At 48.0% G+C, this 12,726-nt stretch overlaps 1 protein-coding gene across 2 annotated transcripts in view; it reads left to right on the top strand.

Moving 5' to 3' along the window:
• Positions 1-1,346: 1,346 nt before the first annotated feature.
• Positions 1,347-12,726, top strand: part of Cpn1 (carboxypeptidase N subunit 1) — a 31,045-nt gene continuing 19,665 nt past the window's right edge. The window contains exons 1-2 of one of the 2 annotated variants that reach the window (XM_085834228.1): positions 1,347-1,812; positions 6,926-7,140. In XM_085834228.1, coding sequence (XP_085690354.1) covers positions 1,590-1,812; positions 6,926-7,140 — 438 coding nt within the window. In that variant the 5' untranslated portion in view covers positions 1,347-1,589. The remainder of the gene's footprint in view (positions 1,813-6,925; positions 7,141-12,726) is intronic. The other variant, XM_021151720.3, reaches the window with a different exon arrangement.

Genomic DNA, 12,726 nt, shown 5'->3' on the forward strand with positions numbered 1-12,726 from the left:
TGTGTGTATGTTTATCACCATTTTATCCACCCACCCATTGCTGAGAGCCTAGGCTAACTCCAGGACATGCCTATGGTGAACAGAGCCACAAACATAGGTATAAAGGTTTCACTGAGCTGTGCTGAAACTCTTTGGGCATACATCTAAGAGTGTGATATCTGGGTCATATGGCAGTCCTATTTTTAATTAAAACAGCAACAACACGTCCTTGCGTCCATAAAGGCTGGGGATTAATTTACATTTCTCTGTGTCATCACCAGCATTTGCTGACGTTAGTCATTCTGGCTGGTGTGAGACTGACTTCCAATCTTGTTTTCATTTCTATTTTCCTGTCTATTAAAGATGTTATCCATCTGGATTTAAAAGGCAGCGATTCGGCTCCTTTACTCGTTGGTTGGATTGTTTAATCTTTTGCTTTGTTTTGCTGTTGCTGTTGTTTAAATGCAATGTGTACAGGTATTTTGGGCCCATGTTTGCCTGTTTACCGTGTGTGTGTGATTGGTGCCTGTGGAGGCTGTCAGGTCCCCTGGAACTGGAGTTACAGGCAGTTGTGAAGCTGCCATGTGAGTGTAGAACTGGGTCCTCTGGAAAGCAGCCTTTGCTTTTAACTGCTAAACCATCTCTCTAGCTCCTATTTAGTTTTGTTTGTTTGTTTGTTTGTTTGTGTTTTGAGACAAGGTCTAATCAGATAGCCCTGGCTGGCCTGGAAGACCAGGCTGGCTTCAAACTTACAACAATCCTCCAGCCTCTTTGTGCTAGAATTATAATTGGGTGCCAGTGCATTCCACCTGGGATTTAATTTTTCGAGCTCTTTAAATTCTGGGTATTAATTCTCTATTGGATGCATATCTGGCAGGCATTTTCTCCAGCTCTGTAGGCTCTGCTCTGCAGAAACTAAAACATTTTTACAGTCACAACTGCAGAATCTCATTCTAATTTCCTGAGCTAGCGGAGTGCTACTCAGAAAGCCATTTTCTTATGCCGGTGCTGAAATAGGATCATCTTCCTACCATTTGTTACAAAGTATTTATCATTGACAGATACATTATCAACTGTGTGATTTCTAATTGTTTGCTCCAAGCAGGTGCCTCATTTCCTCAATTTGTTTGCTTTACCATTAAGATCTTTGAGCCAGGAAGACAAGACAGAGCCGTGCTTCAGTGCTTCAGAACGAGGTGGGGGACGGGTTAAAGGGAGCGGGCAGATCCTTTTGTAAGTTGTAACAAGCACATGCCAACTCTCTTTAAAGCCCCTGGGAATCAAAGGGTTAGAAGCAGCTGTTTCTTGAGGCCTGTTTACCGTCCAGTTAATCAGTAAGCCAGAATCAATGAGCCTCTCAAAGTGGGGATGCGCAGAATCCTTCCAAAAGAGCTTCCAGATTTAGGAGGAGGAAGAGAAATGAGCCCGGAGGGTATTGTGGCTATCCTGGGGCCACAGAAATAATTCCCAGCATAGCAGAGGCGGGTCCCCAGTCTCCTGCAGGTGTGGCGAGCGCAAGGCTGGTTACTCTGTGCTCTGGATCCAGACTGGCAAAGGATTGCTTAGAGAGCGGGAGGGCACATTTCAGAGCCCCTTAGAAGCTCCGCGAGATGCCAGACCTGCCCTCAGCCTTCCTGCCCCTCCTCCTCCTCTCCAAGTTTGTTACCCCGGTGACCTTTCGTCACCACCGCTACGACGACCTCGTGCGGACGCTGTACAAGGTGCACAACCAATGCCCGGACATCACGCGGCTCTACAACATCGGGCGCAGTGTGAAGGGGAGGTACCTCTACGTGCTGGAGTTTAGCGACTTCCCTGGGATCCATGAACCCTGTAAGTCTTGAGTGGTTTTGGGGCGTGTTGGGCAAAGAACTCCCTTCCTCTACAAATCCAGATAGAGTGGTCACTGCCCCAGTGGAGAACTCCATATACAATGTATTTACCTCTTCCTCCACCCAAGAAGAAGGCAGGTGGCCCCACTTGGTTCTCAAGCTCCCCTAGGCCCCCCGGGGGAGCTGCGACCCCAGTTCAGGCTCCAAAACATTCCTCTTTTCTGAGTTCTGTTTGCTCAGAACTCCATGGGTAAAGCCTGTCTTTCACCTGTTCCCGCTCCCCTCCCCTCCTTTCCCTCCCACCCTGGTCTTTTTCTCTCACTCCCTTTTACCAAGATCCAAAGACTTGGGAACAGGGCAGAAATGGTTGTCCTCCTAGGCTCTCCTGAGAGATCAGGTGGGTCCTTTCCAGGAACCACAGTGATCCAACGTGATGTGCTAGAGAGAGTTTGGGGGTTGGGATATTAGCTTGCTGCTTTATTGTTAGTCTGCTTCTGTTATCAAAGCAATCTGTGTTTGCTTCAAAAATTAGTCCATGACCAGCCTGGAAACATTTTAAAAAAGAAAACAAAAAAAGCCAAAACAACTCACCAGCTGAAAAAAAAAAAAAAAACTAGAAACCAGAAGAGGCAAAACTAAGAAAACGAAGAGGGACCCCAGCACTCACCGATACCTAGTATTTACATAGACTGGCATCTCTCTTCTCAGACACATGATGCAATCCTACATCTCAAATACAAAATGGGAAAATGTCCCTGCTTTTCTCAGTTCTTCATCTGTGTCGTCAACACAGCTTGATGGTACCATTCTTGGTTGTGTAGTGTGCTAGCTAGTCCCTTGGTTTCGTTAGCTGTTTACATTTCGATGAACACTAACACTCTTGTTGTTTTGTTTACAGCAGTGACATCTCAGTTAAGTCACTTGACTTGTTTCAGTTTCTCCTTCAGAGGGTCAACAGCAAATCTCTTTCCCTCCCGTATCCCAACTCCACTCCATTTCCCATTATACTCTGCCTTAAATCAATGCACTGAAGCTCCCATGCTAAAGTTGCCACTGTCTAAACCCATCTAGTCCCAACTTGCCCAGGAGAGGCCAAAATCATTTCTCTCGCTACTAATATGGTCTTCTTGCTCTCTTACTTTAAAGGTCCAATGGGGATTTGACCATGAGAGCTTCCAAATTTAATAGAGAAGGCTCAAGAAGAGTAGTAGTTCCCCTGGGGTTAGATAGAGCCTTGCATCGCAAGTACCTGCTTTTTTTCGGCTTGCATGCGCTCTGTGGAAGCTTAAGGCTGTTGATGGACTTTGTGAGGTTAGACTCTTTAGTCCACACCTCTTCTTGGTGCCCCTGTATACTTCCAGCACTCAGGGTCTTCCTTGAGGCTGTGGCAGACAGGGCAGGCTCTCACAGATTCCTCTTTTCCCCTGAGTTAGCAGGTCTTTCATTTGCTCCCTACATTCCTTCATTCTTCAAATATTTACCCATCGCCGACTAGAACTTTTGATGGGGCAGTGGAGATGGCTCAGCAGTTAAGAGAGCACTGGCTGTTCTTATAGAGGCCCCAAGTTTGGTTCCCAGCACCCGGCAGCTCACAGACATCTGAAAGCCCAGTTCAAGTGGATCTGCTACCCTCTTCAGGGCTCTCTGGACCACACAGACACATGTACCTATAATTAAATAATAAACCAGAAGGGGAGAAAGAGAGAAAAAGATCCTTATAAAGAAAGAATTTTCAGGCAAGACGTGCTGACACTCAATAGGCTTTGGGAGGGCAACAAAGGATAATACAAACTTCGCCCTAATAGAGCTGAATTATCGCAGACTGAGACCAGTAATAAGTGGGGCAGTAGGTCAGCTGGAGCAAGCGCTATAGCAAGAGCTTAAACAGGACTGGACATCCTGTGCAGCAATCCAGACGGAAGCAGAGGAGGCCACTCGTATCCCCCCAAGGATCCTCTGCCTGAGGTGGTGCTGAGCCGAGATCTGAAGGGTCTGGGGTGGGGGTGGGGCATGACAGGCTAAGGAAAAGGGGGAATGCAGTTCCCTAGGAGGCAGAGGGCGGTTGCATACAGTTCCAGCAGAGGCAATGAGATCAGAGCCAGCACTAGGCACTGGGAGCTCTTTGGGGAGTTACAAGCAGGTGGACCCACCTTGACCTTTACTATGAGCAAAGTGAGACTCTGGCCTCTGGAAAGTTTTAAGGATGCTCAGGATGCAGGACAACAACAGAGCTCCACCCAGCTGCTCTGGTGAATGGAGTTTTATGGAACCACTATCACATTCCTTTTTGAATTATCTGTGCTGGCTTCTACTGAAAGAATTGAAGAGCTGGGGCAGAGATATAACACTGTCCACAAAGCCTAAAGATTCCATGCCAGGCTCTTTACAGGAAAGTTTTACCAGCTCCCTACTGGGGCACATGGATGCTAATGATCCACTCAGATGCAGGGAGCCTGCGTGGGAGATGTGTTTAAAGAGGTAGGTGTGAGGGTGTGGGAGCTTGAGCCAAAAGAACCTCCAGCAATGCTTATTACAAGACAGCTGTCTTCTGTCTCTACTGACCTTCGAAGCAGAGGGGTTGCTAGTGAATGCTCATTGAACACACAGTGCAAGGCAGATGAAATAGACCAGCAATGCCTACGCCGGAGTCTCACAGCATCACCATCACATTGGACAGACAAGAGAATAGAGGGGACTAAACAGATTTAGTCCAAATTTTATTTTACCAAAGACAAATACCTAGTTACTATCACCAACATTTCCTTAAGAAGAAAGCTGAGAAATGGTCTGAAGGTGCGCTGCATGCCTTTATTCTCAGTGCCCAGCAAGCAGAAGCAGAAGGCTCTCTGTGAGGCCTCCCTGGTCTATATGTACACGTTCCAGAACAGTCTGGGGCTACTTAGAGAGACCCTATCTCAAGCAAAGCAAAACAAAAAATAAAATATGTACTACATGATACCTTTTTTTTTTTTTTTTTTTTTTTTTTTGAGGCAGGTCTCTGTATGTAGCCCTGGTTGGCCCAGAACTTGTTATGTAGACCAGGCTGGCCTCCTCAAACTCACTGCGTATCTGACAGTCAAGTTTTGAGATTAAAGGCAAGTGCACTATGCCAGGCCTGCATGATATTTTCTAAAACCTGACCCTCACGGGCTGAAAGCATTCATTGGAGAGGTTGTTATGGGACTACTAAGATAAATCACGATGAGATGGGTTTTTAAATAAAGATATGCTAAGGTCATCTACTTGGCTACTGCTAGGTCCTGTAGAGGAAGAAAGCCATGAGCATCCCTAGGGAGAGCCCAAAACAGTAAGGATCACAAAAGGAAAGCTACACAGGACTCACTGCTAACAAGAGGAACTCAAGCTGGCGACAGGGACTTACCAGCATTTGAACTGGACCCATGAGGACAGCAAGGAAATAGGGAGATGAAGAGGAAGAGAATCAACAACCAGATAAGCAGACGTATGCTGTGTAGGAAAGAGGGCAGCACTGGAAGAGCTTTAGGTTAAAGAGGAGCACAGCTGTCTCATGTTTAGTGACCGGAGAGCAGCAGTTCTTTTTTGTTTGTTTGGTTGGTTGGTTTTTTGGTTTTTCAAGACAGGGTTTCTCTGTGTAGCCCTGGCTGTCCTGGAACTCGCTCTGTAGATCAGGCTGGCCTCGAACTCAGAAATCCACCTGCCTCTGGCTCCCAAGTGCTGGGATTAAAGGCACTCTACCTCCCAAGTGCTGGGATTAAAGGCATGAGCCACCACTGCACGGTGAGAGCAGCAGTTCTGGTGGGCTGGACCCCTTTGGGGTCGCATATCAGACATCCTGCATATCAGACATTCTTCATATCAGACATCCTGCATATCAGACATCCTGCATATCAGACATCCTACATATCAGACATTCTGCAGATCAGATATCTGCATATCATACATCCTGCATATCAGACATTCTGCATATCAGACATCCTGCATAGCTGACATTCTGCATATCAGATATCTGCATTACAATTCATAACAGTAGTAAAGTTACAGCTGTGTAGGAGCAATGAAATAATTTTATGGTTGTGGGTACTGAGGAACTGTATTACAGGGTTAAGGCGTTACAAAGGCTGAGAACCACTGAGCCTCTAGGCTTTTACAGAGCCCCATTCTGACTTCCACTAACACTTAATGTGGCCAAAGGGAGAGTAAAGACCCAAGCAGAAGTAGCTTCCTTCCTCTCTTGTGCCTCAAGACAATGCCTGTCAGACCGTGAAGGAGAGATGCCAGACCCCCAGATGCCAAACCACTTACATCTCCAGCTGGAAAGATTTTACCAGGACCAAGGGCACTTTATGAGAGAGGTTTTGGGGGAAAGCCATCGTTCAGAAAGATTGGTGTGGTGGGTGTGTCTTTATGGGTGTGCTCTTCTGGATGCTACTGAGTGCTCTCTGGACTTTGATCACTGTTAGATACATTGTCGGGCAGCCTCAGACAAGTTACTTCGCATCCACCCCTCGCCTCTTGACTAGGAGGCTATGGGACCTACTCCCGTTTCCTGTTAAGATTATCAATAATGAGCCAGGCGTGGTGGCGCACGCCTTTAATCCTAGCACTCGGGAAGCAGAAGCAGGCGGATTTCTGAGTTCGAGGCCAGCCTGGTCTACAAAGTGAGTTCCAGGACAGCCAGGGCTACACAGAGAAACCCTGTCTCGAAAAACAAAACAAAACAAAAAACAAACAAACAAAAAAGATTAGCAATAACGAATCTGAACAGCTAGTACACTTGGGGGTTCAATAAATAGTGGTCATTGTTATCCTAGTCATGGATTTATATAGATTTTTTCCAACTACACTTTATTAAGAAGGGGCTTGGGGATTGCTAGGAAAGACCTAATAAAAGCCTGAGATTTTCTTTCCTTTTTGGATCAGGGATCGTTGGACAGGGGGAGGGGTTAGTATGGGGGGCAGGCGGCTGGGGGGGGGTTGGAATGGGGTGAGACTGGGTGGGGGGAGTGGAATGGGGTGAGACAAGATCTTGTGAGTCCCAGGTTAGTCTGGGACTCACTATGTAGACAAAGCTAGCCTTGAACCCATGATCCTCCTGCCTGCCCCTTCAAAAGGGTTTCCGTTTCTGTTTCCAGTGGAACCAGAAGTCAAGTATGTGGGGAACATGCACGGGAACGAGGTGCTGGGCCGCGAGCTGCTTCTGCAGCTGTCGGAATTCCTCTGCGAGGAGTTCCGGAACCGAAACCAGCGTATCCTGCGCCTCATTCAGGACACGCGCATTCACATCCTGCCTTCCATGAACCCCGACGGCTACGAGGTGGCTGCTGCCCAGGTACACAGTCCGAGGAAGGTTTGTGCAAAAAGCTAAGGCCATCTTATGAAATGAGTGCCAGCATACAGTGTGTCCTATGTTCCATTGTAAATATCAGTTTGGAGGGGAGGGGAAGGTAAAACAGTTGGTGTGCAGGAAGGAAGGGGCAGAGGCAAAGGGTTAAGACTGGTAATCCCAGCACTCGGGAGGCAGAGACAGGCAGATTTCTGAGTTCGAGGCCAGCCTGATCTACAGAGTGAGTTCCAGGACAGCCAGGACTATATAGAGAAACCCTGTCTCGAAAAAGCAAAAAACAAAAACAAACAAACAAAAGACTGGAGAATCCTGAAGTGCGCTAGCTCCGCAGGGTGTAATTGCGCAGGCAGCGGTAAGTAGGCACAGTTTGAACCTCTGGTTCCTACACCAGTCCAGCTAACCTCAAGATCTTGTTATGAGAACAGATGTGGAAATTCCTTGACAACACCTTGAAAATGGGGAAATATACCCACCTTCCTGTACTTGTTTCCAAAGAGCACAAACTTTCCCCAAATTTTAGGGTGAAGAATTAATTCTAGATGATTGGGGGGGCTGTGCTTTTGAGCTTTAAACATGCCAGTCAGTACTCCACCACTGGCCTTTATTCCCCAGCCTTCTTTTTGTTGTTGTTATTCTAAGACAGGACCGTGCCTCGTCTAGAACTCACGAAGCAGGTCTTAAGCTTAGAGCCCTCCTGACTCACGCTTCCGGGTGGCTGGGTTCATAGCGGCGCCCACTGTGCCTAGCATGAAAGAATTGTGAACCTAGGAGTGTGGATGGTTCCTAGAAGCCACGGAAGTCAGGGAAAGACTCCCTAAGTCTTGCTGCCACCTCACTGTGTCACCCATCTCAGTCCTCCAAACTCCAGATAAAAAACTGCCATTGTTTTAAACAGACAAGTTTGAGGTCATTTGCTGCTGCAGCAGTAGGGATCTGTTACACCGTTTGCTCTGTTTCTGGGAACCTGGGAACTCGTTTAAGTGATGTTCTTCCTCCTCCTCTCCCTCCTCCTCCTCTCCCCTCTTCATCCTCTCCCTCCTCCCCTCCCTCCTCTTCATCCTCTTTCTCCTTCTCTCCTCCTGTTGTCTCCCCGCTCCGCCTTCTTTTTCTTCTCCTTCCTCTGCCTCACTCATTTTAAGCCAGCCCTGTGACCCCAAGCCACAGCCCCTGTCCCAGAGAGCCCTTCCTTACCAGCCTAACGGTCAGCTGTGTACAAAATCAACGGGTAAAGCCTGTTGCCGTTAAGACTGACAGTTAAATGGAGAGTAGATCGTGGAGAAGAAACTGAAGGAAAGGCCATCCAGAGACTGTCTCACCTGGGGATTCATCCCATATACAGCTACCAAACCCAGATACTATTGTGGATACCAAGAAGTGCGTGCTGACAGGAGCCTGATATGGTGGTTGTCTCCTGAGAGGCCCTGCCAGAGCCTGACAAATACAGAGATGGATGCTCACAGCCAACCATTGGACTGAGTGTGGGGTCCCCAATAGAAGAGTTAGAGAAAGGACTGAAGGAGTTGAAGGGGTTTGCAACCCTATAGGAAGAACAATAATATCAACCAACCAGACCTCCCAGAGTTCCCAGGGACTAAGCCACCAACCAAGGAGCACACGTGGCTCCAGCTGCATATGTAGCAGGATGGCCTTGTCCCACATCAATGGGAAGAGAGGTCCTTGGTCCTGTGAAGCCTCGATAGATGCCCAGTGTAGGGGAATTGAGGTCGGGGAGGTGGGAGTGGGTGCGTGAGCGGAGGAACGCCCTCATATGTGGCTCCTTGCCAGCAGGTCCAGGCGAGAGAAGAGAGGTCCCAGTCACACAGGGGTCTCTCTGGGACTGAGTGGGATGGCAGATCAAAAGAAACACACCGAGCTGTGAGTCTTGTCGAAGCAGGAATTCAACTTTATGGCATCAGCCTCTCGCTTATATAAGTTCAGAACAAGCCGGGCAGTGGTGGCGCATGCCTTTAATCCCAGCACTTGGGAAGCAGAGGCAGGCGGATTTCTGAATTCGAGGCCAGCCTGGTCTACTGTTGCGGCCTGCCCGCAGTCCACAACACGAACGGTTCAACTGAGAATGGCAGTTCAGGCTGAAAAGAGAGGAATCTAGACGGGGCGGAAGAAACAATGGAGCCAAGACAACAAGTTCTGATCAAGGCTCAATTTTACTAATTCCAGACACTCAGTTATAAAGGAAGGGGGAGGGAACCCAATATCCCGCCAAGTAACTCAGGGTCCAGTAGCAGGACGAACACGTGTGTGCCTCCAGGCAGCAAAGGCAGGTTCCAGCAGTGGGTAGGCGTGACAGGACGAATGAGCCGGTAGCTCCACCCTTGAGCAAGCAGGTTCCAGGCTGGGGGAAGAGAGGCCACAGTCTACAAAGTGAGTTCCAGGACAGCCAGGGCTACAGAGAAATCCTGTCTTGAAAAACCACAAAAAAAAAAGTTCAGAACATAGGGAGGGGGATTTTTGGTGGGGTAAGATGACGTAGGAGGTGGAGAAGGGTGACAGAAGGTATGGGGTGACTGACAGGGCCAATGGCAAAGCTCTATCTCAGCAAGAGACAGGGCCAAACAGGTCTTATTGAGTCACCCCGATACGGAAGTGACCAAGACAGGTCTCAAAACTCAAGCCAGGCTTAGGCTCTCCCACAAGGCTGCAGAAGCTCTAACCAGGCTAGGGTTTGTCCTCAAGGAGCAAACCAGGGCCAAAATGGGGCCCAACATTCATAGAAGCAGGGGAGGGAGGATGGGATAGAGGGTTTCCGGGAGGGGGGAAACTAAGAAAAGGGATAACATTTGAAATGTAAATAAAGAAAATATCGAATTAAAAAAAAAAAAAAAAGACCGGCCAGGGCTATACAGAGAAACCCTGTCTCAAAAAACAAACAAACAAACAAACAAACAAAAAAGACTGACAGTTAAGAGCTACACTGCTAAGAACGAGAAGCCTAGAGAAAGCCCTGCCATGGAGGGGCACACCCAACACAAAAGTCCGCTAAATGCTTGCACTGGAGCAGAAACTATGTAGGTAACTTAAGAGCACTTTTTAAAATGTCGTGTTCCCTGTGCAATCTAAGGAGAAAAAAATGAGTGGGATGCCGTGTGAAAAGGGAAACTGAGAGTGAGAAAGATTCTTAGGGAAAGTCTGATGGCAGTCCATCTCTGACCTTCCAATAGGAAATGAGATTGATTTCCATTGCTTCCGGGAATAGCCAACAATTTGAGCTGCACCCACTCAGTCCATAGGACTGTAGTGGGACACTTATCCCCTTCTCCAGTGACACACAAAGTAATTCTAATGACCCCTCCCCACAAACATACACTCCACTCGGAAACAGGATCTCTTGTAGCCCAGGCTGGTCTTGAACTTGCTATGTGGCAAAGCATGACCTTGAACTTCTGAACCATATGCCAGCATGCTGGTTTTCTGCCATGCTGCGGACTGAACCGAGAGAGGGCTCAGTGCATGCCAGGCAAGGACTTTTAACAACTGAGCTAAGCCCCTGCCCTAATGGGACTCCTCACAGATCTGTAATACATTTTGTATTTATTCCTGGATGTGTCTAGCTCCCCGTGTGTACCATGAATTCCTATGGGGCTAGAGGAATATCTCATTTCACTCTTTCCCCAGTGTCTGAGGGCTTTGGATAGACAATGCGTGAGTGAGTGGTTTTTTTGTTTGTTTGTTTGTTTGTTTGTTTTTGGTTTTTCGAGACAGGGTTTCTCTGTATAGCCCTGGCTGTCCTGGAACTCACTCTGCAGACCAGGCTGGCCTCGAACTCAGAAATCCACCTGCCTCTGCCTCCCGAGTGCTGGGATTAAAGGCGTGCGCCACCACGCCCGGCTGAGTGAGTGGTTTTTGACTGGATGGGTGAACGAGTCTGTGAGTGGATTCTTGAACAAAAGGAGATAAAATCTGAATCATAAACACAAAGAGCAAGGCATCCAGAGGTTATGGAGTACTCAGAAGATAAGGCTCCTAATGTTTTGTAATTTGGTTTTATCAGCATACGTTAATTATACATTAGGGTTTCTTGATGTAGTTTTGTATGTGAATATAAAGTATTGTCCTCTCTAACTCGTGCTGGTCCTTGTCCTCTCGAATCTAGTCACCCACCCCTCGACTTTCGTGCCTCTTGCTTGTGTGTATGTGACCCAGTGAGTGTGACTAAGGTTGCTTACGTGAGCGTGGATGAAGGGACAGTTATCGGAGCATGGACTGTTTACTTGTGGCTACACCACTGAAGAAAGTCCTCTCCACCCGTAACTGTTAACTGCCAAGAGCTCTTTAGGGAGGGGTGAAGCCTTGTAAGCCCCTCCTCCCTAGCAACTATTACCTTCCTGTAAATCCTCCCAGAGGGGCGGGGTCTAAGGAATTTTGAGGAGCCCAGCCTTGTTCAGGTCTTACCCAGATAACCACAGCTGCTGTGAGCTCAGTAATTCAGCAGCCCTGCTGTGTCCTGGAGACTCCACAGCACTCCTACATTCCACCCCCATCCTTCTTCCCTTCCAGGTGTCCCTGGAGCTTCAGAGGGTGACGTAATTATCCTACTAAAGGCTAAGCAGTCAACAGTCCATCATTCTTAGCACTTTGAAGTCATGAGCTTCTGTGGTAATAGCTACCCCCGGTAAAAAGACACTTCGCCGACCAAATCATGAATCTGTAGACAATCATAGTCAAAAACCAGTGTTAGTGATGTCCTTATAAGAACAAAGCCAGGCATAGCAGTGCACACCTGTGACCCCAACATTTAGGAAGCAGAGGCAGGAGGATCAAAAGCTCATAGTCATCGGAGACCTTATCTCATAAGGGAGGAAGGGATGGAGGGAAAGAAGGAAGGAAGAAGGGAGGTAGGGAGAGAGGGAGAGGGAGGGAGGGAGAGAAGGCAGGATGCGAGATAGCTATATTAGTTGTGGTTAGTAACACTTTTTCTGTGACCAAACACCAAGACTAAGGCAACATGCAGAAGGAAACCTTCATTTGAGTGTATGGTTTCAGAGCCTTAGAGCCCGCTGCGATAGAGTAAAGACATAGTAGCAGGAGTAGCTGCAAGCTCACATCTTGGTCTGAGAGCAGAAGGCAGACAGCACCCTGGGAATGGCATGAGTCTTTTGAAACCTGAGACCCCACCCCCAGTGACATACTTTCTCCCTCAAGGCCACATCTCCACAAACTCCCCCAAAGGGCCACCACCTAGGGACCAAGTATTCAAGTACCAGAGACTTAGGGGGACTGCCACAGAGAGAAGAGAGAAGAGAAGAAAAACACACAGAGACACAGGCACATTAGGGAGGCCAGGAAAGCTGGTGTGGTGGTTTGAATAGGAATGGCCCCAGGGCATTCTTGTGTTTGAATTCGTGACCATGGGAGTAGTACTGTTAGGAGGTGTGGCCTTCTTAGAGGAAGTGTGTCACTGTGGAGACGGGGCTTTGAAGTCCTAAATGCTCAAGCTACACCCAGTGTGAAACCCAGTCTCCTCCTGCCTGCCTTCGGATCAAGATGTAGAACTCTCGGTTCCTCCAGCACCATGTCTACCTGGCACGCTGCCTTGCTTCCCACCCTGATAACTGACTGAACCTCTGAAAC

Source organism: Mus caroli, unplaced genomic scaffold (genome assembly GCF_978045245.1).
Source record: "Mus caroli unplaced genomic scaffold, Mus_caroli_1 scaffold_20, whole genome shotgun sequence".
In the NCBI taxonomy this organism is placed as follows: domain Eukaryota; kingdom Metazoa; phylum Chordata; class Mammalia; order Rodentia; family Muridae; genus Mus; species Mus caroli.